Below are 27205 nucleotides of genomic sequence, written 5' to 3' on the forward strand. Positions count from 1 at the left end.
TCATTTTACCTTTTCACAGCTCTACGTAGTGTATTTCCTGTGCCTGTCATTATAAAGCCCAGAGAGACGAAGTGTATGCTTAAAGCATTTGAAATAGCTACAGGTTTGTGCCTGTATTTGTGTGGGTGATAGTGCTAGTGAAGCTTATTTGTAAGGTCTCGTGTCTTTTAGTACTTGCTCGATTTGCTGTACTTTGGGAAGGACTTTCCCTTCGTGATCTTTTCTTGGATGACCTCTCCATGCTGTCAGGAAAACTTGGAAACTTTGGTCTTCTTGACAGCTAGTTCTGCAGTCTCACTATGTTCGTCCTTATTGTAAACACGCTAAAATTGCTGCTGTTGTTGCTTAGAATGGATTTTTCCTCAGTTGTTTTGAAGTTTGGTAGAAAGAGAAGTTAATCTTTAAGAGAGCTTGGCTTGTAGCGATGGGGCGGCAGAGCTTGGTAGGTCACGCCGTGTCTGTCGTCCCATTTGCCCAGTAGATGATGTTCTGCTGACTCCAGCTGTTTTTTTGGAAAGCAGAAAAACAATTTGCTTTTCCTTCCCATAAAGTATAACCCTTTGTTTATCCTTGTGCTGCTGCGAGTTTCCAAAATGCATAGACTTGCAAAGAAAAAGAAAGGGAGGAAATAGCTCTTTTTTTAATGCTGTTTTTCGTATCGGAGAGGGGTTTAGTACTGAGCTGAATTGTTGACCTCGGTGGAGGATATTATTAGAACTGGCTGATGTGTGTGGAGCTGTATCTAATTGACCAAATCCAGCACAAACTACCTACAATGGGTTTGGTGAAAACAGTTCTGTTCTTAAGATAACTTCACTTTGTTCTTTGTGTATGATTAATTTTTGCTTCGAAGAATAATGCTCTTTTGTAGTTCTTCAGTTACTTCAGTTCACAGAAATAATTGAAGCAGCGCCCATTTCCAAGAAAGACATTTCTTTTTTTGCCACGAGTTGTAAAAATGCTTGCTTTTGTCATTACAGAGCATCTGTTGAGTGATGCTCCTTTTGTTTTCTGCGAGGATATTACGAGGTGCTCGCAGAATTTAGGAAATGCGAGTGAGTGATTCTGAAGTCACTGCAGAGATCTGTGTGATGAGGGTTGTCATCTGACAGCTTTTAATGATTTATTTTGTACGTAAAAGGGGAGAAAATTAAATAAAATCTGGTGGACATGGATGTCCTTACCAAGATGAGGCTTGCTGAAGCAGAAGTCAGCATTAAAACCTTACTGGTCATGATCTATAATGTCATCGGAAGAACACGATTCTATTTACTACCTGGGGTTGTATTTACAACCTTTTTTTGCATTCTTTGTTCCTTAAGAGTCTTTGGCTACCCACATTTTATGCACTTCTGGAATGCAATAACAATTGTGGCATCATCTCTTCAGAACTCGTTTTCCTTCCTGAGATGAAGGCAGTGATAAGGCCTTACAAAATACTCGCTTGGTTTTGCTTTCCTGGCCCGAGATGGATTTAATTCGATGAATTGCTGCTTTTCTCCTTCCAGTGCTTTATGACCTTTGAAATAGCTTGCTGTGATCTTCCGAATTTTGCAATACTCTCACTGCTCTGGTCTAAAAAAGGAGCTGGAGCTGTTGGCCTAGCAGGAGTGGTACAGCAGCTGTTCGTGCTTGTGCCAACCAAATGCCATCAAACGTGTCTTTGGGTTTCATCAAGTCTTTGTAAAGCTGTGTCTGCACACTGTGGTTAATACCCTCCACACCTTTTGCGTTGTTTTGTGAGCCTGGAAAATGATGCTGCTCAGCTTAAAGCCTGTTGTCCTCACTAAATGTCTGGACGTTTTGGGGATCTGTTAGAGAAGACCCCAATGTTTCTCAGATGAAGGTGAATACATTTGCTTTTTCTTGCTGTAATGAGCAGATCACCATCCAAGAGTCTGACCAAAAGAGACATTGGTGGAACACTAGCTGAGATACCTGATTTTTTTTTTTTTTAATACATGGCTTTTCAGAATGGGATCTTACGCAATACCCTTTTGTTCTTTTTCTGTGTTTTTCTGAAATGCTGCTAGCTGCATCACTGTGCTCCTCCTGCCTGTGGTACGGGATCGACTGACCTGGGCTCCTTTTAAAGGAGAAACGAGTAGAAGTTTTTTAATGTTTTGGGGTTTGTCCAACCAGTGGAAGAGAATCTGAATTACTGACCTGTGTTAGTGCAGGAACTGCTGAAAACAGAGAGTGGCCATTTGTTTGATGTCCCCTCCTTCTCCCCCCTGCTTTGTGATATTTCTTATTTATATAGGATTTGTGTACCAGAACGGATTTAGGTCTAGTAAATGGCATTATGCACGTGGCTGAAGGCCTTTGTTTACTAGCTTAAGTTTGAACACTCAAGCTCAAATCCTGTTATCGGGGCCCTAATCAGTAAACAGTTTTGTGGTTTCATCTGTGTGACTTTGGTATCTGAACTTTCAGACTCCTACCTGGACAAAGGATCCCACTGAAACCAGCCTGCTGGAACCACGCAGCGCAGGCGTGCGCGGAGTCAGGGCTGGCATGTGAAAGTTCAGACACAGCGGTGGGGCTTGAGTGCTGACTGCAGGCAGCAGCCACACGGTGCTGTAGGAAGGGCAGCCGTCCACCCCAGGGGGCTGAATCTGAAATGACAAAAAACAAAGGAGGGGAAGCAGGACAGGGAAATCGGACAGTAATAGCAATTAGGATGAGGGTCACCATGCTACTTTTAGTTGTAGATTATTTAAGCTTTTAATTTGTTTCACCATTGTCTAGTTGCTTACAGTAGTGTTAAATTTTCTGTTTTTAATTTTAGTAGCTAACAGTGTGATACTCTCAGTTGTTGCACATCTTATTTTCACCTTATGGATGTGTATATGTCTATTTTTAATAACACCTAATAAAAAGCAGATGAACAGTGGAAATTTGGCTACTGATTTTAAAGGAATGAGAAATTTACTGTACAGTTAAGTACATGCAAAAGTCTTTTGAAAAGCTAAAGGTAGAATAATTAAAAACAAAACCAAAAGCACAATACGCATTTTCACACCACAGAAATCTAGAAGAGCTTGGAAGTGGAAGCGTTGACCAATTGAAATGTGTCAATAAAATAAAATTAATTAAAACATGAAGATACAGAACCAATTGAATCAATCTTTTAAAATCCCTCTCACCCTGCTGTATCAAAATGACATGAAAAAATGCAAACACAAGGAGAAACCATTATTTACACATAATTAACTGTTCAAAATAGCTCATCTAACCACAGTCTTATCTTTAGGAACAAAAATCTAAGTATTTACTGAGTGATATTAGCAACTGAAAGGTTTTTGTTTAGACTTTTTGTTTTCTTGGCAGTAAGTAAAATTCCTTGCAAGAAGTCAGTAAGATATTTCTTAATGCTGCCTTCTAAAACTTTTCAGGCTGCTATCCATGTCCAGGGCCAAACATGAATCCTATTGCGCTCGGAAGCCGTTGGCTTGCTTATGCAGAAAATAAGGTAAGAATAGATTTAATTTCAAAAAATACTTTTTTTTTTTCTTTTTTTTTTTTTCATACTCTATAAACAAGAGCTAGAATGAAATCTAGAAACGATCTCAGAAACAAGCTGTGTAAAAAAGATGATCTGTAAGCGGACTTGCATAACGATGACAGACCTAATCTTTGACCCACACTAGCTGTGCTTTGGTATTCATGTGTCATATCTTTACTCTGTGCATTTGATTTAAGTTCATGAACTTGACAAATGCGTAAGTAGCGTGGGTAGAGAAGAAAGCTATCGACATATACGCTCAGTGAGGGACTCAGTCAATCCATTTTGCATTTGAAAATTCTAAAACACCTCTCAAAGGCAAGGAAGGATTCTTAAATTCTCTTTGGGCAAACTGAGTCAGAACAGAGCCTGTGGTTTGTCTGACAACTCAGCAATACGCTTTGTTGATTAGGAAATCTGTTTTTTTAATGTCCTTGCTGAAATTATTAAGCTCTAGGGGAAAAAAAAAAAAGTTATTTTTTCTTATTTCTAGATACAAGAAAATAGATCCCAAGCAGAACAATTATCACTCTTATTAAAGCTTGAAGTGTCTGAAAAGTTTAATTTCAGCTTCTAATTCCTTATTTTTATTTTGAAGCAGATGTTTTTTCTCTCTTCCACTTGCACCTGGAATAGCTGTTTCTTGGGCTGAAACAGAAGTTATCAGAGAAGCAGACTTTATAACTTTATTATACCCTTTCAAGCACAACTGATTTCTCTGCAAATTCGGGCCTGCCTTTCCTTTAATGCCACACTTAGGGGGTTTTATAAAACTTAACCCGTCAACTTGGGATTTAGAAAGTGCTACTGCCAAAAATATAAACCACTGATCAACGAAAAGAACTACATCAGAAAATTAATTTAAATAGCTTGTGTGTTCCCAGGGATGTTCTCTGTGGACGTCTCCTTTCTCCCTAGTTTAATTATTTTTATTTAGATACTTAAGTATAAGCAGGAAAGTAATACCTTTAGAAACAAATACATCTTACAGTGATTTTTTATTTTCTTTTAGCAAAAACAGCTAAACAGGCAAACACGTTCTGTGTACCAGTGACAAACATCTGTAGTTCTTTGCCATTTTATTTAGTAAGAAGCACGACTTCTATTGTTAGTTGGAGTTCAATGGCAAGAACTGCTTTTGTAGGTTGATGGAAGGTAGAAGAGTCTTGTTTTGATTTATTAAATCTGATGGAAAGCAATATAGAGTAAACCCCATGTACATTCCTCTAATCTATTAAATGTAAAGTTTAAAGTAGCTCTCTTCCTTTGTCGTTGCTTTGCTTGCTTGTCATAAAAAGGAGGGGAAAGCCACATTCAAATTCTTAGAATGTCTGATATTTAAAGTTACATATACATGGCTAAAGCTTTTGATTATATTTATTTAAATTTATTTGTGGTATTACTGCCAGACCCAAAATCCCACCATTTCAAAGTTTATGAATTCTTAGTGAGTACTCATCTTGTAATTGAAAACTGGAGTTGAGTACGCGACAGTCTGGGTGGCACCCAGAAGATTATAAAAAGGGGTTAAGTGTCTCAGCAGGGCTTTTTGCTGTTTGTAGGGAAAAAACACACCACTGTACACGATAAACAAAAGCTATGGTAATGGGTTATGGGTTTGTGTAGTTTAATAGTAGTTACTTGGTTGCTGTCTTTCTTCTTGTAGCTGATCCGATGCCATCAATCCCGTGGTGGAGCCTGTGGAGACAACATTCAGTCTTACACTGCCACAGTCATTAGTGCTGCCAAAGTGAGTACATCATCTGCTGCTGGGAGAGGTTATCATGTAAGATAATTATTAGGTTTCCCTGCTGAATTGTACTGTTTTTTCCCCTTCTCATTCACAAAAGAGAAATAGAAAAAAAAAAGGTAAGAAACATGCTAGCATTAGCATCACGTGTATGGGCCTGATCCTGAAAATTTCTGAGTACTCAGACACTGTTTTCTACAAAGTAATCCTGTCCTTTGGAACTGATCTTTTATTTATTATTAACAGCTTGAAATAAAAAATAATGCATATTAGTAACCCTTCTGACAGGAAAATCATAGTAAAATAGATTGCCATAAAGGCTATTCGTAATATGACAAGTTTACATGATTGGACATCAACACTGTAAATTATTAGTCTTTCAGCATCATGAAAACTGACATTACAAGTACTTGGTGCTTTTTGGACTCAGTCACACCAGCATTACATGCTTTAATCTCTCTGAATGATGACAACATAGTATGGAGCTAATTAATTACCTAGTAGCTTTCTTTGAAGGTTAGAGTTTATTAATGACTGTTTATGTATAGGTTCCATTGGCTATTTTTTTTTTTAGTTCTGATGACTTTATAATATCCTTCTGTTTTCAGAGAAATGTCTACGTTTTCATAGTATCAGAAAACGACCATGGCTTGGAAAAACCTTAAATGAGCCAAAGAATATGCAGAACTGTTGTTTTACTATTTCCCCCACCCCACCCCACTCCTTTCCTTGAGGACTTGCCTGCAACATTTTGCCAAGTAATTTCTCTCTCTCTCACTCTCACAGTGAGTTTTGGCATTGTCTAGCAAACTTCATGCTGATTACAAGCTTTCATTGTAACCACTAGCCTTTTCATTTCTGATACACACAACAAAACAAATCTAATAATAGGAATTAAATGACAGCACAGAACAGAAAGCTCAGTGTCACTGAAGAAAACAACAGTTACAAAAGCCCACAAAGAGAGACATAGGTCATGCCATCTCATGTGAAAACAAAACATAAAAAAGAACATATTCCATCAGCATAGCTTTAGACACAATCTTGCTGTGGTTGGAGTGGGAAGAAAAATCACAGGTTTTTTTTTGTTGTTTTGTTTGTATCACCGTTTTTCTGAAGGTACCGTATTCTGCAAAGAAAAATGGGAGAAAATCTCCCATAGTTCCTTCAATCTCAACATCATTCACATTTTTTTACAGCATAGGTAAGTTTGAAGTAAAACCCAGTTGGCTTAGCATGATCAGCCATGGTTATGATCAGATGTGGCAAAATCTTAAAACCGGATCAGCATACTGCCAAAGCCAAGCCTAGTCCTGACTGAAGAACACTCCAAAGCTTTGTTAAACCATGAAATGATTGTCAAAATATTCCAGCAGGCATTAAAGACTAAGTATTATTCTGTTTAATTTGTTTCAACAGACTAAAAATCTGAAAAATAGCACATCTGTTATATCCCTTAGCCCCCAAACCATAGATAACTAGGTTTTAAGGCCCATAAAGACCAAGATGATGACCTTACCTCCTGAACAGTACTTGCTAAGGATCATAATCCAGAAATTCCCTCATTAATCTGAATGTATGCAAACACTGAAGCAGTGATGTTGCATCACATGAACAGCTACTGAAGATAAAATATGTCTGTAATCATAGGTAAAGGAAAATTTTAGCTTCTGTGCAGTGATAAAGTAATAGGGAAAGTTAAGAAAATGTATAATAGTTTTGCTAAATTGTATCTGTGTTACTGCACACCTACAACTTGAGTGCTTGCTGGTTACTTACTGACGGTGTAGAGGAAGGGTTCTGAGCTGACAGATAATGGAATGCAAAGGGGAAATTTAGTTTCATTTACATGTCAGAATAATATTTGATATAGTGGCCCTGGGGCGCAATAACCCCAAGCAGAACTACAGGCTGGGAGAGGAATGGTTGGAGAGCTGCCAGGCAGAGAAGGACCTGGGAGTGATGGTGGACAGTTGGCTGAATATGAGCCAGTAGTGTGCTCAGGTGGCCAAGAAGGCCAACGGCATCCTGGCTTGTATCAGAAACACTGTGACCAGCAGGGCTAGGGAGGTGATCGTCCCCCTGTACTCGGCTCTGGTGAGGCCGCACCTCGAGTACTGTGTTCAGTTTTGGGCCCCTCGCTACAAGAAGGACATCGAGGTGCTTGAGCGGGTCCAAAGAAGGGCGACGAAGCTGGTGAGGGGCCTGGAGAGCAAGTCCTACGAGGAGCGGCTGAAGGAGCTGGGCTTGTTCAGCCTAGAGAAGAGGAGGCTCAGGGGTGACCTTATTGCTCTGTATAAGTACATTAAAGGAGGCTGTAGCGAGGTGGGGGTTGGCCTGTTCTCCCATGTGCCTGGTGACAGGACGAGGGGGAATGGGCTAAAGTTACGCCAGGGGAGTTTTAGGTTAGATGTTAGGAAGAATTTCTTTACTGAAAGGGTTGTGAGGCATTGGAACGGGCTGCCCAGGGAGGTGGTGGAGTCACCATCCCTGGAAGTCTTCAAAAGACGTTTAGATGTAGAGCTTAGGGATACGGTTTAGTGGGGACTGTTAGTTTTAGGTCAGAGGTTGGACTCGATGATCTTGAGGTCTCTTCCAACCTAGAAAATTCTGTGAAATTCTGTGAAATAGTGCTTTCTTTACTAGTTTTTTGGATCTTACTGTAGGTATGAGTGACCCAATTATATACAGATAACCTCCTGCATATGGTTCAAGTGACACAGAAAGTCTGTATTTTAATCCGATAGCAGTTTGTGATGTAAATAACAACACCAACATGTACAGTACCTTTCGGAGTAAAGCCCATTGCTACCTGATGGTGTTAGTGATGGGAGAACATCAGGTGCATCATTTTAGATAGGAACCAAAAAGTGAAATTGCTTCTTTTAATTATGCGTTATCTGTCCATTTTTGGATACAGCAAGGAATGGGATATAGGAAAAGACATTCTTAGGTTTCCATGCTTGTGATCCTTTTTTTTATCTGTTTAATTTTTTTTGTATGTTTTGTTGAAGAAACGTCTGGTCTTGCAATGTTCCTGGGTGAATCAGAGTTCAGCTCACTGTCTGTTCAAGACCTACTCCCAAAATAATGTATTCCTAGCAGTCAAAATTTCCATGCTAATTAAGATCAATTTAATAATAGGTTTTATTCCCTTTCCTATCTCTTTTCAGAATATGTGACAAAAGCAGGAAAGGGAGACATCTTTGTGAAACATAGGCATTCAGCAAACACTTAGCTTGAATTTGAATCTATAATAGATTGTATGTTCAATTTGTTCAAATGCAACATGAGGCTTTTTGTTGTTGATTACCAAGACATATATTTTTGATACATCTTTCTGCCTTGTATAGGTTTTTCATTTATAAATAAATCTTAAATGGCTTATTTGTTATCAGAAACAGGAACAAGATACTGTTTTATTATTAAAAGGATGTGCAACCTTTGAAACAAAACAGCCTAACAGGCACTGAATGATGCATTTTAATTTTTTCAAATAATTAAAGTTGTACTTGTTTTTCAATTAAATGAGGTACGTGTGCGCACATTTATTTTAATTAAATATATGTGTTTCTACATATTCAAATGAATGTGAACAGCTCCCTTGAGTAGCTAGGGTGCACATGAGCATGCAGAGAATTTGTGTGTTTGCACAGTGTGCATCACTGCTTACTAAAGGAATCAGATCAAGTATTTTCATTTTATTTCTAAGAAAATTTCACTGCATATGAACTTTGCGTAGTTCCCTTAGATGACAAAGAAATTGGAGCAGTGCAAATTTAAACCTATTTCATTTAAAATGCATTTGGTCTGTCGAATGTCTGGTATCAAACTATAAACCAAGTTCTTCTCACCTAATAACTTTACTTGATTCTTTCTCTGTATCTTTTAATCCTGTAGTGGTAAAGTGATTTAGCAAAGGCTGCATCTGTTTTCTCTTGTTACCTGATAACTTCTTAATGAGTCCTAACAGCTTATGTGAGAGCAAGGTCATTAGCTCTAATGGATAGTGGGGACAGCTGATATGGCATGGGAAAGGTTAAAGATTACCAGCGAAGTTTTTGCAAACATACACACAGCACGGAGAAGTAAGTGCTGTAATGGCTCTGCGCTGATAGTTCGGAGCTAATGGCCTCAGCCACATCTCCGTACACCTATTACTTCTCAGTAGCCCTGCAGTCCCTGTCTGCTCGAACGTGCAACAGTAATTCATTTTGCTAGATAAGCATGTTAATTTTTTTCCTAGGGAGCTTTCAAACGTCTACTTGGCACATTGTCATCCAGTTTCCCTAGTTACAACATTACAAATATTTTTCAAAATAAGTTGATCATACTTCTTGGTCTTCTAACTTGCTTAGGTATTTTGTACTTCTAACCTAGCAGTGTATTTTATATGGTTTTAACTCTTGGTCAGAAAACTGCCATGTCAGTTTTTGTAAAGAAAATGTCTGTTGAAATGCATTCTTGTGATGGCGTTGGGTCCATTTTAGGTCTGCTCCTCAGATACCGTTATCGACTTCTTGTTACATTTTTCAGCCTTCTAAATTTGCCAGTGTTAAAATTTGTTTTATTGTCATTTATTGTATCTGAATATAAAAAGAACTAGTAAGAAACAAATGGCAGGATATTACTAAAGACTTTAAACCCCAAAGACATTCCTATGATAAAGGCATGGCTCGATTTTAAGTGGTAGTATCTCCATTAGCATTAATGGGGTAAGTACATCAGCTGAGGCATCTCAGAGGTTAATCAGGCTTCCTGGCTAGATATTGCCATCAATACAGTGTGGCGCCTAATTCTGTTGGCCCTTCAGAGGTTTTCCTGACAACACACTAACAGACTTTGTGTAAGTCATTTCCTATGAATTATTAAAACAAACGTTTGGCTGCTAATTGATGAACACTAATGTGTTTTCTAATCACTGCAGTTTGAGATTTTAGCACTAAACAAAGCAGTTGCAATTGATTTGTGGCTGCTTCTTGGTTTCAGCCTGTGATCTGTATGTTTTTTTTTCCTTTTCAATTTAGCAGGCAACTTAGCTTGTCTTTTTAGTTAAGAATTGGCTTGTTATAGTGTCATTCCATCCTGATCTCTTTTTTATTTCTTATCTGTATTGTATAATAGATCTGGACAATTTTTTACAGCAAATAAGGCACAGTCCTTGATTCAAGGAGAAAATCCTGAAGTTGTGTTTTGGGTATTTTTAAAATCCATATTTTCCCTAATGCCTGTACACAGTTAGGGAATTTCTCCACATTTCTCCAGTGAATTCCTCTTTCTTCCTATACAAAACAAAACAAACTCGTAAAAAAATCTTCAGCATCTTTAGATAATAAAAGCCAGTGCAGTGAATACATTTTCAATCCCGTGTCTGGAAAACATGCAGACTGTGGGAAGTCGCATTATTTGTACTTGGGGTATGTGTGTACTTTGTGGATTTGACCTTTCTAGCACCTTGAGGTTGGAGTCCTTAATTTTGCTGGGTTTGAGTCCCCTGTTCGGTTTAAAAGCTGCAGGAGGTGTAATTTCTGAGAAACGATCATGTCCGTCATGTCTATTGAAGGCTGAATTCCTTGTCTTTTGTTGCACTTGAGGTTAATTTCAGCATTAACCATTACTTGCTAAAACCACCTCTGTCTGTGACACTGTGCTTTACTTACTCCATGAGGTACAGAGAAGGCACAGTTAGAATGATCAAATGATGGAGCAAAGGTAAAGAAAGGAAAAACTAACAGTTTGACAACACTAAAGTGTTTCTGTTTTTTGAGAATGTATTAGAAGCATTTAGTTCTGAAATAAGAGTAGATACACAAAACTGGTAGGATGCTGAATGTTTGAAGATATTACAGTTACACAGAGCATCTTACAGTAAAGGTATCACTAACAAAAACACATCTTGTGTGCTTCTGGTATGTACATTCTAGTTATTATATTAATTGTGTTGAGAAAAAAAATCAAAGTAACTCCACAAAACAGCCCTAATCATTATTTATTGGTTCTGTTTCTCTTTATAGACGATAAAGACTGGACTTACAATGGTTGGGAAAGTAGTTACCCAGCTGACAGGGACGCTGCCTTCAGGAGCAACTGAAGAAGAAATTTTAGCTCATAGCAACATTCGTCGAAGTCCTCTGGTGCCCGGCATCATCACTATTATTGATACAGAGACAGTTGCAGAAGGACAGGTAATACAGTTTACATAGAAACAGAATGTGGATTCACTTTGACAAAAATCCTAGAAAAATGTATTTTATGCTTTTGAAAATGAAAAATAGATGAGATTTTTCGCTAGGTCAAAAACTTTAACAGACACTCTCAGCTGTGGCAAAGTTCTGCCTGGAACTGAAATTAAGCCAAAATATATATTGTCCTTAGAGCATATTTATATGATGCTTTGACAACCTCACGTGTGAAACGTCGCATTTTGTGTCTCTAACGCTAGTTTGTAACTGACATTGATTTATGCTGATCAGTTGAAATGTGTATATAGCCTGATTATATTTAGTAATTTGTAACGTGGGTAGAAAATGAGATTATGTAGAAATATGGTGAATTGTTTAAATAGGAGTTTAAAAAAGATGATGAAGTTGGATATTAAGTACATAAATTTAAAAAGTAAAAAGTAATCAAACATGATGCTGTTTTGTGAGGTGTTTGTACTGTTCTACTGCTAACATACAATGTTGTGCCTCAGCCAAAATCATTTGATGAAAAATCCATACAGCAGTCACAAAACTTTACATGGATGTTTTGAACTAACTGTCTTTTTGGCAGAGAGGAGATAGAAATACGTCTTTTTGGTTTTACCACTCGTTTCAGTTTAAATGTTTGGCCATGGAGTCAGCATTCAGGACTCTCAGACTTCACATTCTGTAACTGTTCTGTAAGATTTTTCTTCCTAGCGTTCACGTTTCTTGAATTTAAAAGAAAAAAAAATCTTTTAACTTCAGTTTCCCCCTCTGTTTATGATGCTTATTGCAGATAATTCAGTAAGATATTAATGATAAATCAGTAGACAAATTACGTTATTTTCTTATCTCAGAGGAAAATAAACTGTTTTCCTTAACAAACAAAAAACCTGCAGAATGCTGTTGGAGCTGTAGTTCCTGTGAATTTGTTTCAGAAGTACTTAGCTACGTAATGTAGTATCAAATAGGGGTTGTCCATATAATATTAGAGGCCCTTCTTGCAAATTTAAAATAAAAAAAAATAGGAGAATGGGGAAGGAAAGTGTATTTTACCTAAGTTCTCACAGAGTTAGGTCTTAAAACAAGTCTGTTGACCTTTGAGATTCGTTTTTGTTTCCTGGAAAAAAAGGTCTTTTGGCTCTTATACTGCCAGAAAAAAAAGAAAAAAATCTGCTTCATAAATTTCTCATGAAGCCTTGTTTAATGCAGTCATTATTTCTGATGGTCGTTGTCTGTGCTTTGATTCTTCTGCATAGGCCTAGGGAAAAAAAATGATATATCTTAGGTTTTTAAGTCTTGTTATGTATGATTTAAAGGTTTTATGAACTTGTCCTCTGACCTTAACAATAGTAGGGAGCTATCAAGCCTAAAGGGCACTATGGAAAAGTAGTTGTAAAAATGATAACGCTTGCCTTGTCCAAATAATGCTGTTGTAACATAAATAAACCATCAGTTCTAGTAAAATAATTTTTTGTCTTCAATCTCCAGGGAAGGAGGCTCCAAGTTAGGTACCCTAATTGCTTGCACGTCTTACATTCATATTTTTGTCGTCTGAAAATTTAAAATGTTATTAAATTAATCATTTATTTTCCACATGAGGGGCTCATATTCAGAATTAATATTTTTTTTTCTATGAAAAATCAAATAATATTTCTTTTGCATTAGATTTTAGTGATGCAGGAGACTTTTTAGTATTCTTTCCTCTCCAAAATGTGGGCTTAGGAAAGAGAAAGTTTGTTAAGAATCAATACATTTTGGATGTGGCCTAAATAAAGGCTGTCGCTCGATGCCGCCCTAGTGAAGACCCTTCTCCTGTAAGGAGTGTCGTGCATGCTCACAGACCACACTGGCTGTTGTGCATCCCTCCAGCCGTGCTTCCATCGCCAGGCAGCAGCAGCAGGTTTGTGCACACAGCCCGGTCGCAGTGCGGCAGGGTCGGATCCTGCCATTTGTAGGAATTGATTCGTCCCTGGGAGCCTGGCAGCGATCCTGCTCTTGCCTGCTGACAGGAGCAGGCAGGCCTGGGAGAAGTGACATGCTGCTGTTCAGATGGCACGTTTTGGTACTAGCTGGGTAGTCCTGGTGAGTTGTTAGAGCACAATTGGATGAGGCTTCAATTCTGGAAAGCATTTTAGAAGTCTGACCTTTGAAGCGATGCAAATGATCCTACTGCACTAAATGGGATTGCTCCTGCACATCAATGTAAACTCACAGCCAAGTTATCAGATGTCTTGCACAGCTCACTCTGTTCTCTTGACGCTTCCCGGCAGTGCTTTTTCTAAAGTTTCTGGTTTATCATCCCAGTTCTCAGACTCCAGGTGGGAAATAAGAGGTCTGGGGAGGTACAAGAACTGCTTTAGTGGCGTTGCTGCTGCTTCCTATGAAGATGCATGTTTGGAAATACTTCGTGGCTGCTGCGTGGGGATGCTGCAGGGGGGCTATACCCATTGACAGTATCAGTCCTCCAGAGCTGAAAGGGAAATTGCAAAAATTAGGAATGCCTACCAAGTGCTTTCTGGGCTGAACTGACAGTTTGAAAACTTTGCATCCCTTTCATCAGAGATTTGTCCAGCAGCTATGTAAATGGATTTATTTGTGTGTGTGTGTGCACATGCGTTGTGCAGCCTAATTGAAAGCAAGGGGAATTTCAGAGGCAGAAAGGAGTTGTTTTCTTATCAGCTGACTGCTAGTGTAAAAGGAACACCTCATCTCCTTTAGGTCCATAAAGTTCTATCTACCTGAACAGTCTAGCTAAGAATTTGGGTGAAATTTTGAAATAAAGCAACTTCCAAGTAATGCAGTGTATCTTTATGATAATATGTAATTTAAAAAGGAAAGAAAGCGGTTTTGAGAAGAGAAAGGAAATGGAAAAGAAAAGCAGCAAATCTAAAGCAAGTAAGCATGTCCTTTAGAAGGAGAAATAAGCACTTTCAGTGGGGAGAAGTTTTGCTGGGCTAACAGAGTAGCGATGCGTGTGCTTGTCCATTTACCTGGAGCATGGCAGTGTGGCTTTATAAAAACAGAGCGAGCTGCACGTGTGTGCTACCATATAGACTTACCTGCTAGTATGCAGATTAAGGAACATGTTTTGGATGTAGGCCAGAAGGGCTAACTACACCTTTTCACAAGTTTTTCCTAGTTGCTTTATATAATTTGCCATTTCAAAGGTATCCAGTGTAATGAATGTGGGATGGAGGTCAGTACATTTCATGAAACTGTGCTACTGTGGCATGGGTTGAAATACTAGCTTAGAACTAAAAAATACACCATTAAAGACCACAGAAGTCTCCTAATGTGATTTTGAAGAGATAAAGTCTATGGGAAAAATATTTTTAATAAAGCTGATGAATGTAGGTATTGTAGTGAAATCTCATGTGATCGTTCCTACCTTCAGAATAGGTGGCACCTTAAGAAAATCTGAATTATGAAGCCATGAAATAAATGCATAGGAATGTAGGATTATTGGAGTTGGCTGTCATGATATATTTGTAAAGGGAGTAAAAATAATTATCGAGATGCCCAAGTAACTTTGTGGTAAACCGAAATATGTTAACAAGGTTGTGCGCTTGTTTAAACTTCCTTCTAATGAAGTGTTAGCAAACTTTTCAGTTAGATGTAATGACTATTTATTTGAATCTGTTAATTAGTTGAAATGGATAAAACTAAAGCTGTACAGATGTCCTCTTTTTCAGTAATTGGAATTAAATGTGTAAGACTTTAGTGGCTTGCGTTTTAAGGAAAAATTATTTTCGTTTGACCTTTGTTTCTGTATTCTTAATTAATTCATCAACTGGGCCACCCACGTGTAGGCTGCAATAATGACCTTTCTCAAAAGTCACCAGTTTTGTGACTGAATGTAAATCTGTTAAACATCTAACGTTGGGTTGACAGAGAAATATGTGGCCATTTAAAAATACAAAACTCGATTCTTAATGCTTTTGATAGAGCAGTGTGATTGATGATACATCATCGTGGTGCTTTCGCAGATCATCCAAAACACGTGAAAATATCGGAGGAAATATTTTGAAAGTAACTTAGAAAAATAAGATAACATGTTGATCTTTTTATATTTTAAAATGCAATTGGACCTTTTTTTTCTGTTCCCTATTAACTTTTTATTGCATTAAAGAGGAATTCTCAGGAAAAAACTGTAGACTGCTGCAGTTTCAAAAGTTCATTTTCGTTTCGTTGATAACAATTGCACCAAATACTGCTTATCAGGAGCAACAATTGTGGTGAAACTTCATTCTAGAGCAAAAGAAGTTAAAAGAATAAAATGTATTCAATAATAAAAGTTTAACTGCGTACATAATTTCCCTGGCCATTAACACCAGGGCTTTTATTTATAAGAACAGCTTTCACAAAAGCTAATTTGCCGTTGTAATGCTCATATATTTGGCATCAATTTTCTTCACTTTTTATATCTACATGTATTACAGAAGAATTCTTTTTATATATAAATATAAAAAGAGCAACAGGATTCCCTCGGAGCATAATACTGTCTGCCTTACTTTTATTAAAGGAGATCTGTTTTTTGTCAAGAAGACATTTTTGTCTCAGATAAATGGTTCAGGCTGAGCACAAGGCTGTTTTGAGTTTATGCTGGATTCTATTAAAAGGAGTGCAGTAGTTAATGCCACAGATTTATCACTTTTAGCCCTTTTCCACTGATGTTTGACCTTAGCTATAAGTTGGGGGAGGCTGTGGCGGGGGGGTCACTTTGGAGGGGTTGTTTTTTGTGCGTTCGTCGTAGGAGCTGAGGCGGACACTGCACCATCTTTAGCCATTTAAACCGATGGAGAGCTTAAGTGTATGTGCAAAGATCTCTATTACATAATATTCATATTTATAAATATTGCCAAACTTATTTGTTTTTATGATGATTGGATCATTCTTTCTGAATTATATTAAGAGTAGGACCTGCTTGATTAAATTTGTGTCCATTTTTATTTGTGTTACTTTCATGTTTTATTTAAAAACATGTCTCCACTGGGATAAGTGGTGTAATTTGCCTCTAAAGATTAAAATAATTGAAGTCCTAATTACTAGTGGCTTCTGTTCAGCAGCACGGAAAATGCAATGAATGAAGAAAAATATTGTATAGGAGAAAAAAGCTTCAGCTTGGGCTATCTGTTGCCCGCAGTGCACACGCTGTTTTCTGATAGTAGATGTAATGATCCCCTAGGTGTTTTGTCTGTTTCTCTTTTAGAGTGAGATAAAGCGTACTGGCTTCATCCTCTAGCAACTGCAGTGCTCTGTTGAACTGTAACGTAGCTGGCATGAGAGACCTGGAGCTCTGCCTTGAGCGTCCAGCGAAGGACCGGGTCGGCTGGGCTTTTTTTTTTTTTTTGGAAGCCTGTTTGTTGCAGCTCCTTGACGAGGTAGCAGTTGGGTGTCAGAAAAGGCAGAGCGGTGAAGGACGAGGCCTCCTTGGCAGAAACACCAAGGCTCTTCTTTCTTGTGACTTGTGTTTTTGGTTTCTTGTTTTCTAAAATGGGGTTTCTCTGCGTAAGGATAGGGAGCTCTGCAGGGAAGATACTTGAGCATCCTTCTGAACCTTGGCGGCGATGCAATTATATGAGTAATGCAAAGATTTATGAACGCTTTTCAACGAGGGACTTTGTAAGGTCTTTTGCTGTTAATAGCGGAGTGGTTAGAGGCCACTACCTTGGAGAACTAACGGGTTGGGATGTAAAAAAAAATTGCAGCCTCAGGATTCCTGTGGGCTTTGTTTGCTCTGCGTGTTGGGAAACCGAATGAGCCGCTTCCTTCGAGCTCCTTGACAGCACTTGCATGCGTTATTGGGCAATTTGTACCATTGTTTTTATTTCCAAGAAAAATTTCCAACTCTACTCTTTTCAGTGGTAAAAAGCCATAAACTGGTCAAGAGGAACCAGTTGCACAATGTCAGGGCTGATTTAATGTGCCGTTTGTTAGCCTGCAGATGTTGTTCCTCTCCAGCACCTTCACAGTCAGTGTCTTCCACTCAGCATCTGTAAGAAGCCTTCTCTAAAATTTGAGAAGCTGCGTGGAGGAGGCCTTGAAAACTTCTTCCTTACTACACAGCTCCAGTCGTCATCTCTGCCTGCATGAAACCTGCGCTATTTAGTTCATCTAAATGCACATAAATTGTGTTGATGCAGTTACAGCCACCTAAAGGTCTTTGATATAGAAAATAATGTACTCAGGTATAAAGCATCTTGTTCTATAAAAGCATTATTTTGTTTTCCTTAAGTTGTATATTCTGGTAAAAATTAGGCTATGATTTTTAGAGCTCTTCACGCTCCAGACTGGCAGGTGAACAAGGTGTTTGTTTTGTGGCAGGTTTAGGAGGGACCCTGCAAAAGAGGCTCTTCGGTTGAGGGTGTGCTTAAGTCAACTGCTGTAATTCCTCTGAGCTTTTTCCTTTCTTTGTAGTGTTGAAATTGTAAACAGTGATTTATGTTTTCCCTAATTCTCCAGTGCAAAAGTGCAGGGGAAGGGCATAGCAAATCTTGCAGTATGGTCAGAAGATTTAAATACAGGTTGGTGATTTAATACAATTAACTTTCTTCTCCTTCCAAGAAGGACCAGGAATTTTTTCATACGGTGCTTAAAAAGATGAAGAACTTCACTTCATCGTATCTCGCACAAGCGAGTGTGCTTCACGGGCAACTATTGCCATTGTGTGGCCACAGTGGGAAGGAGTGACAGATACACGGTGTGAGGGAAGGAGTGTGGCACCAGCACTAACTGAGCGTCAGATTCTCCCCAGCCCAAGGTTTTCCAAACTTCAGAGTAAGCAAGGTGTACTTGGTGGTGGCGGTGTGTTTTGTTTGTTTGTTTTGTGTTCTGACTTGGCTAATGCAGGGCACAGCTCTGTGTGAGGCAGCCTTGGTGGCAGGCTGGGCTTTCCAGGAGCCGCAAGGTCGCAGGCGCTTTGGTTTCTTGAATGGGTGTGAGGCCAACAAGTTCTTCTTCTTTTTATTTCTAGCACAAACAAAGGAATTGTATAACAGCCAAAACAAGTTTGCTATATCTGCAAATCAGCTTTTATATTGAAAAGTGGAGATTTTGGAAAAACTCCTTTCAGATTAAGCACAAAGGATGTTATTTCAGGATGGCGATTTTAATCAGTGATTGAAAAAACATTTTAAAGCACGGAAACAGCAGAGCCTACAAATAATAGATTGGGGCTTTGTTGTGTTCTCAAGTTAGTATGACCGAGGTGTCTCACCATTTTCAATGTGACATTTTTGCTTTAAGTGAGGATTTTATGGTGCAGGGATGATAAGAGTGGTACATTTGTCATTAGCTTAAAAACAACAAAAAAACACGTGCCCAAATTAATCCAGATTACAGTCTGAAGAAGAATATGCATGTGAGATTCTGTATAAATGGTTATAGCAGTGATTTAGATGCTGTTGATACCTACACATTTCTAGGTTAAACATTTTTGTTTAACAGACTGGATTTAAAGAACCTTCTGTTTCTTCTGTAAAGCTGGTTTATGATGTTACTTTATCATTATCATGTATTTTTAATTAGAGTGAAATGTTTAGGATAAGACTAAGTTACCTAAAAGTGGAAGTTGTGAAAGGATGATGTATAGGAGTTATTTAGTGCAGTTTATATAGGCTGAGAAAAGAACACTGTTTCTTTGAAAAGCTCTTAGGAAGATCTCCAGACCCTTTGGTTAGTGGTTCTGGAATAAGCACGGAATGCTGACAACGGAAAGCAAAACCATAATTGTGCTTATGTGACAGTGCCAAGTAATTGGAACATTTAAAATAAGTCAGGCGCAGGCCTCTGCATCCATATTACGTGACTTCTTTAAACATTTAAAGATGATTTCTCTTTTTGAAGCATAAAAATATCTCCAAATTATTCTGATATCTGTTAGGAGTAGGAAGTATTAAAAACCTTTTGGATTATTTTGGAAGCAGCAGACAAATTATTCTGAAGTTGAAATGGGAAATTTTGCACTTATTATTATCTTCTTAAAAAGGTGGTTTTGCTTACCACAGATACTATTTTCTTAAGTGCTTTTCTGACAGATCTTTCACACTGTTTTACTTAATTTAGTCTATAAGATGATGTCACCGAGGAATAAATACTTTTTCAGCTCTTGCATATGGTTTGTCCACACATCTTTGGGTTCTCTTCTGTGACTTCAAGAATATCTTTTCCATTACATAGCACTAGATACTGTTAATATGTGTAGTTTCATAAACATATAGTTCATAAATATGTAGTTCCAGCTGAACCTGTGATAACAGAACACCAGACAATGAGAACTGTAAGCTTTTTCATGTAGCAGTTGCCTAACTTGCCAAAACTATTCAAGTTTAAGCCTCCCTGATTTATCAATCGTATATAATATTCTGGTATGTACAGCACACTAGTGTGCTGTACTACGTGGACCCATAGCCTGATAACTTGTTTTTGTGTACTTTATTTCCTTAGGCATTGGATAAATTGTCTCTGTTCACTCCTTTCACAATGTAGGATCTGCCATGCCTGCTGCTTTCTTGTTTCTGAAGGGAAAGGGTAGGGCTCAGCAGGCTGACCAGCAGTTTCTGCCTGCCTCTGACCATCCTTGCTGCCCTTTTCTAATCCAGCTGTGTCCCTTTGGAAGCCCTCTTGCAGGGCTTCATAGTCAGCTGTAGTTTTGACTGTCCCCATTAGTTTATTAACTTCAAATATCCTCTGCTAAAAAAACATACCTTGTCCCTTTCTCCAGATCTGCACACAGATCTCAGCCCAGAAACTTCTTTTTCTGTTAATTTCCTTCTGTTATGAAAACTCTGTCCTACCTTTTAATTGCTTTTCAGTTCATAATAAGGTATTTTAAAACAGCATGATTTCTTTAAGGGGCTTTGATCTCAGACCTTTGTCATTTAATGTCCACTGAGAAGATTTCAAGATGGAGAAAATTCCTGTTAGCTGCCTCTTTTCTAACAGCTGCTTTCATACACACTGCTGGTCCTGAGCACTTCTTGTGGCATTTGGAAATCCAGCTACCTCAGGTCCCTCGCCACTTACTAGCAGGATGCAAGGTGTAGTATTCCTACATACATACGGGGTAGGAAGCAAAACCTGTACTTCTTTGACTGTTTATGGTCCTTTTTTCTACTTCTTTGACTCCTTGCAAAAAAAAAAAAAAAAGCTAACTTATGTAATGGTTAAATACTCTTTTTAAAAAACCTCTTTGCTACCTATTGTTTTTCTGTTTATTACTCGAGGTATTGCATTGCCTAGAGAAAATCATTGCTTGTTGGGGTACAGGAATTATGAGCGCTCTCCAGTGTGCTTACACCAGCCCTCTGCACTGCTGAATGTTTCTCTCTCATTATCTGAAAAATGTACAGAAGATTGTGCTTAGTTCATCTGCAGTGACATTTTAAATTCATTCTGCTGTGTATATCTATAGAACAAATCCTGTATCAATAATTAGATACTTTCACTTATTTCCTAACCTTCCTCTGTTTCCGTTAATATTCTGCAGGTACTTGTCAGTGAGGACTCAGATAGTGATGGTATTGTGGCCCACTTTCCTGCACATGAAAAGCCTATTTGCTGCATGGCTTTTAACCCTAGTGGTAAGTTACTTTACTCTTTTAATGGGATAGTGGTTTAAAAAAATACGTATATATGTAGGCATGTGTTCCATTGCTTTGGAGGAATTGCAAATACTGTTGCATATGCAAGCATACACTTACTGCTATTGTATCTTCTTATCTGTTCTGTTGAATGTTAAATGTCACACACTGCTTAATCTGAATCTTCTAGAAATTTCAAACGTAAGCAACTGTTACACTAAGGTATATGTGAGTCTACCAATTTGCATGTAGCACAAGTACTAAGGAGATCTATTCTGTTGAATGTCCTACTAGCCAGGTATCCGGATGTTCTGATATACAGGTATCTAGAGGATCAGCACAATTATTAAATTCTACCCCTCCATAAATATTAAAATACTGTGAGTCGTTTCACTGGCACTGGTTTTTAAAGCATCTTAAAGTAACATTATGTGTTTTGGTGATGAACAGCTTGTAATTGTACCCTCTTTCTTCTGAGTGAAATCAACTATAAGCTGAAAATATCTTCAAGAAACTCATCAAAAATGCATATATTCCTTTCAGTGAAGAATAACTGGGTAACAGAGATCTCATATAATAATATAATTTATTCATTTGACAATTAATGTGTTTATTATCCCATTTTATACAGCAAAAACTGTTTTGTTTGATTGCAGTAGTAGTCAATAAAGTGACCAGGGAATCAACAGCTTCCTCTTGCCTAAATTAATGATTTCTGAAATGTAGCAAATGCCGTGGAGATCTTGGAGATGAAGTCACATTTCAAAGAATAAAACTACATGTCTGTCATTTATGTTTTCACTTCTAGTGACCAGTTGGTCTTATTCTGACATCCCATCTGTTATGTCAGAACTCTTTAGTAGTTGTGTGCAGTTCACAGCATTTTCACTGTGAGTTTTTGACATAAAAAATTGTATTCTCATCTGGTTGGATTTTCAACTGTTACTTAAGAGATTTTTTTGTGGAACTCTCTGCATTTAATGAGAATCACCTTTGTCAATTCCAGAATAGCATTATTCTTGTGTTGTATTCTGCTGGAAAGATCATACCTAGAGTTGAGTAATGTTAATTAAGCAAAATAAATACAGCTGCTTAAATTAGAGTGCTTTATAGATATTAATTAAATGCCTTCCTAAGACAATTTTATGATTGTGTAAATGTAAGGGAAACAGAACGTTTATGCAAAAGGAAATAGACTTTTTTTTTTTAATTGAAGGATTTATTTGCATATTATGGATTACTTGTATCATAATCCAGTTCTTCTGGTTTACTCAGGTGCTAAAATCAAGATCCTTTATTTATAATGCTACCTGATGATGCATAAGATACTTAGGAGAAAATGCTTATTCCAATCTCTGTTATTTTTGACAGTTTGCAAATAATGTATGTTAAGAGATATTTGCTGAAGGGATGACTCACGGCAAGGTATTGAATCATACCACATGTTCTGACATTCAATATCAAAACAGTTGAAAAGTATTACCTCAGCTGCTTACAGCATGAAAGCAGCACTTAACAATGTATCCTGGATGCTTTCCTTAGCATCGAGGCAGAATTTTGTTTGAAGCCAGCACTGTAAGTAACATCAGCTTAATCCATTATGCAGTGGTGTATTGCCAATCAGCTGATTTCATTACAGAACAGAACAAAACAAGACGTGGCTTTTGATACGGTTGTCTTCTGTTGGCTGGCTCTACTGAAAAACCACTTTTGCTCATAATTTGAAGTGCTGTCTGCAATGCTGCAATAGAACATGGCAATAGTAAACTTTTGCCAAAAAGGCAAACAGTGATCTGTTTCAGTCAACTCCTTCATTCTCTCTGTCTGATCTAATAGCTCAATTGCATTGTGACTCATCTCAAAGGCCCACGAGTTCTTCAGGTCTGTAAAATCCTAGTGTTTTTTTTGGTTGGTTTGTTTTGCTTTTACACAAACTAAAACAAACCCACCACTGATGCTGGAAACCATTTCAGTTCAATGGACATAGAGGATGGATAGGTATGATTTTGTGTAGTAACCCAGTAGAACTGAATACCACAGCCACTTTGAACAGTATTTGGAAAGTATCAATTACTAGTAAGGTACATTTTGGAGGTTTCTGCTGTATGTTTTTGTACTGAACAAGGTGCTTGCTAGGGATACGTTAATCAATTGTGATAAAATAACAGTAGAGAATTTATGGATATTGTTCTGAGAGCAGCTCCTGAAAAGGGGTAGGTAATATATGGCTTTGCTGTAGGAAGGAAATCCAACAGAAAATAAAGGAGAGTCACTGATGTCAGGAAATGGCAAAGTCATATGTTCCCCTAATTTTTCTTTTAGAAACCAAAAATAATTCCTTTACTGTGCTTAGTGTCCAAGATGTATTTTTAGGGGCCAGTCGCAAACCATGGCAGGACTCTTGCTAAGTTTTTTTTGTTTGTTTGTTTGTTTGTTTGTTTGTTTTTTTTTTTTTTTTTTGCTTTAGGGGTAGTTTTTATTCTCCAGCAAGGTAAATAATCTGTGTGGATGTCTGCTTTGGGTTGAGCGGCAACCAGAGCATGCTGTAAATGTAGTCATTTCCATTAGCTGCATTATGAGGCAAAATCATGAAAGAACAAGCAGGGGTGTCTCTGCACAGCACTTGTGGACATTTTAATAGTGACATTTTTGGCATTGCATCCATCTTTTGTTTATATTCAAAGCAAATTATGATTTTTTTTTCTTTTTTGAGGCATTCAAAGAAAGTAAACTTGGCATATCATTAGTGTTTTATTTTTTTGTATTATATCTATGGCTGCTCTGAAAATCTGGTTGAATAATAAAGTAATAAACTTCTGAAATATCATTTCTGAGTATACTTAGGGGACATTGTACATAAATATATATTTTTAATGCTGCCTAACATGTCCCTGTGTACCTCTTCCAGACACTTATGTTAATAAAAGCCTGCTTCTGAGTCAGACTGAGACTGTTATAATCTCCCTAAAATCAACTAAGTCATATAGCAAATCACAAATCATGTTTAGCTTTTTTTTTTTTAAGTAAAGGTGAAAAACTTCATTTTCTGATAGTTTGGATTTTTTTTTCCTATGTACATAAAATCTTAGTTTAAAAGAAAAAAAAAAAGTTGTGATGATTTACCGTGGGAGTGGGTTGCTACATTTTTTGGGGGGCAAGATGGAGGCAAAGATTTGTACAACATCTCCAGATCTGTGCCCAGGCATCTCATCCACAAAATGCTGTAGTCCTATGGTATTTCTAAAAACTGTGTCTGAGCATATGCTGTTATTGCCTGCCTGCTTAACGCTGTCCACCTTAATAGGTAAGGGATGTAATAGTTCAATAAAAGGGACAAAGGACTGGTGCTCCTTTACCATTTGGTGCTGACTGAATCTTTGGTAACCAGAGACGAAATGCTGATTTGACACTTACTCTAGTGGTAAAAATAAAACCTGTGATGTGCGCCCCCTGAATGGAGTCTGTTGCCAGTTGTGTTGTCAGCTTTGGTGACAGTTTCTCCTGGCCGGTGGCACGTTTCCTGTGTAGCATTCTTGTGCTGCTTTTGGAAACGTGCTTAATAAATCTGATCCCGGGTTTCAAGTTCAGGTGGCTTGGCACTGTTAACGTGTTTTCTTTTTATCTTCTTTAATCACTAGAATATGCGTATTTCAGGAATCCCTTTCTTCCATAGGAAGCTGACATCATTTTTCTGTGTGTTTTATTACATGTCACAATTATGATTTTTTTACATAGTGCCACATATGCCAGTGGCTGCTTTTATGACTTACATGGAGATAAGGTCCATCTTCTGAAGCACTTGAGTTCTGATTTTTAGATATTCATCCAATTTGGAATAAATTAAATAAATGTCATTAGAGTAATAGTTTAGCATTGCCAAGTGCCATGAAGAGATGCTGCATATTAACGAGAACAAGGCCTCCGATGCTGCAGCAGCTGTTAGCTTAATAAGTAACGCATACACGTGGCATTTCTATTTTTTACCACACCTATTCCAATGAAGCAAGGCCACACCACAATTTGTGCAAGGACAGCGGCATGTGAGAGGAAGGAGCCATGGGGTCCTGGGGCAGGTGAAGGGTGGCATGGGGCAGCCTCAGCATCCCGCAGCTCAGCTCACAGCATCTTCTGCAGGACGCTGGGGCTGGCAGCCCCTCGGCAGCCTCCTTTCGGGCAGTCACTGAACGCCTTTTGCTTGCAGTGCTGCTTCCCAGCGGCCTGCCAGAAAGCCTCATCTCCTGAGCACAGCGAACCCTCTGCAAGGGAAATGAGCTGCGCTTTGAGAATATTTAGCTCGTGTTTGTCTGTGAAAAGCAGCTGCTGCAGACAGGGTTAAGAGCACCGTGTCCACTCTTTTCATTTTTCAACAAAGGAAGAAGGCTTCTAACTTTTCGGGAGACTTTTATTAAAACCTTTCAAGATGAGAATAAGTAATACAAGGAAGTGAAGTAGTATTAATAGACTGGGGACTCTATTAATGTACCTCTGGCATGTATGTTATGTACTGGAAACGAGAGGCTTATACTTACAAAGAGACTCTAAGAATGGTTACTTTAATTCACTTATTAAATGAAAATCACATTAAGCTGCTGTGTGGATGCTTTTACTTAGTGCTAGCAGTGGCTTGATTTATTTTAGCTTGAATATTTAATTTTGGATGAATTCAAGGCCAGTTTACTATGGACAGTGTCCACACAAATATGTAGTACAATTTGCTAGTTAGCATTTAGTTCATTTAGGTAATTTTTGTCAGATTTTTTTTTTTTAAAGGTCCAGGAACAAGGCCTGTCGCCTATAGGATTACAGCCAATATGCCTTGGCCACACAAAAACAATCTACGATGCTGTCAGCTAAACTGAGTTACAAATAATGTCATCTGCATGACTTCCATTTTGGATGAATGTATTTCATGCTCTGCTAGCGTGGTTTACAGGACAACATAGTACAACATAGTCTTTCTTCTGTCCACCATTTCTTGGAATGACAATTTGGCGTTTTGCATGCTAGAAATGTAAGACTTTAAAAATATCAGTTATGCACAGCCCGTAACAACTGCACAACCAGTAATATTTTTCTTCTATGTTATATAAAACAGCAATATGGACACTAAGTGGTGTTTTTATTGTGCTTGAATATCATATTTAAAATGTACTCAGGATAAAAATTCTTGCAAGATTCTTTGGTTAAGAAGATGTTTTTCTGTCAAAGTAAGAGGCAAGATTTTGTCATTAGGAGACTTTAAACTTCTTAATGTATATATATATTTTTTAATAAAAAAGGGTACATTTTTCTAAATGTAATAGTTATTACAGTATGACAGAAGAATCCTGTCTGCTAGATAATGTAAATTGAGAAGAGTTTATTATGGAGACTGGATGAAGGTGCCATGGTCTAAATTTTGGAAGTTGACAAAAGGAAGGAATACACTATAGGGGGTTATTTAATTTGAAATGTTTACAGAGAAGCCTCCAAGCTTTTAAAGTGTTGATGATAGTCTGCCAGGAATTGTAAGTGTATGCAGGGTCTAAAATGGGAAGAGGAAATGGGGATAGGGAAGAGAAAGGATTAAATGTTACCAATTAGAATCAGCTGCTCAATGATAAACTGGATTAGTCTAAACTAGAGAGTGTCTAGACTGGAGACTGAAGGAACCATACAAACGTCCTCGTTTTTCATTATGTTGTATTATTAGACATTGTAATTTATAAAGGAGGAAAAAACCTCACCAATTCTGATGTCAGCCATAGTCCATTAGAAGTAATTCACTTTCTTCCATCTTCCATCGTAGACATTGAGATGATTGCCTTTAACAACAGTGACTAGCAATAAATACACCAGGCTGCAGAGACCTCTGGCATGAGCTGTTATGGAAATTTCTGTGTACTGCTTCATTTAAACGTTTTGGGTTTTTTTTGCTGTTCCTTTTAATACTGGTCCAAAACATTCATTGTGTTGCTTTCATGTAAGGTCTTGGGACTCAAGTGAAGTTGTGGCTGCAAGTATCCCAAACTGAAATGTGGAGACAAAATTTGTGATTTGGGAGGGGTTAGGCCTCCTGCCTATTATTTTTTTGTAAGCCATCTCAAATCCAAAGTTCTATATGTTATTTGCATTTTGGATTTCCATGTTCAAAAGAATGGGTGGTTATTTTGTTTTGTTTTCAGTGGAAATATGCTAC

At 37.9% G+C, this 27205-nt stretch overlaps 1 protein-coding gene across 12 annotated transcripts in view; it reads left to right on the forward strand.

Moving 5' to 3' along the window:
• Nucleotides 1-27205, forward strand: part of BCAS3 (BCAS3 microtubule associated cell migration factor) — a 354393-nt gene that overhangs the window by 60156 nt on the left and 267032 nt on the right. For all 12 annotated transcript variants that reach the window (XM_068656220.1, XM_068656216.1, XM_068656222.1 and 9 more), the window contains exons 10-13: nucleotides 3399-3475; nucleotides 5175-5258; nucleotides 11273-11443; nucleotides 20934-21027. In XM_068656220.1, the coding sequence (XP_068512321.1) occupies nucleotides 3399-3475; nucleotides 5175-5258; nucleotides 11273-11443; nucleotides 20934-21027 (426 nt within the window). The remainder of the gene's footprint in view (nucleotides 1-3398; nucleotides 3476-5174; nucleotides 5259-11272; nucleotides 11444-20933; nucleotides 21028-27205) is intronic.

Source organism: Anas acuta, chromosome 19 (genome assembly GCF_963932015.1).
Source record: "Anas acuta chromosome 19, bAnaAcu1.1, whole genome shotgun sequence".
Lineage (NCBI taxonomy): Eukaryota > Metazoa > Chordata > Aves > Anseriformes > Anatidae > Anas > Anas acuta.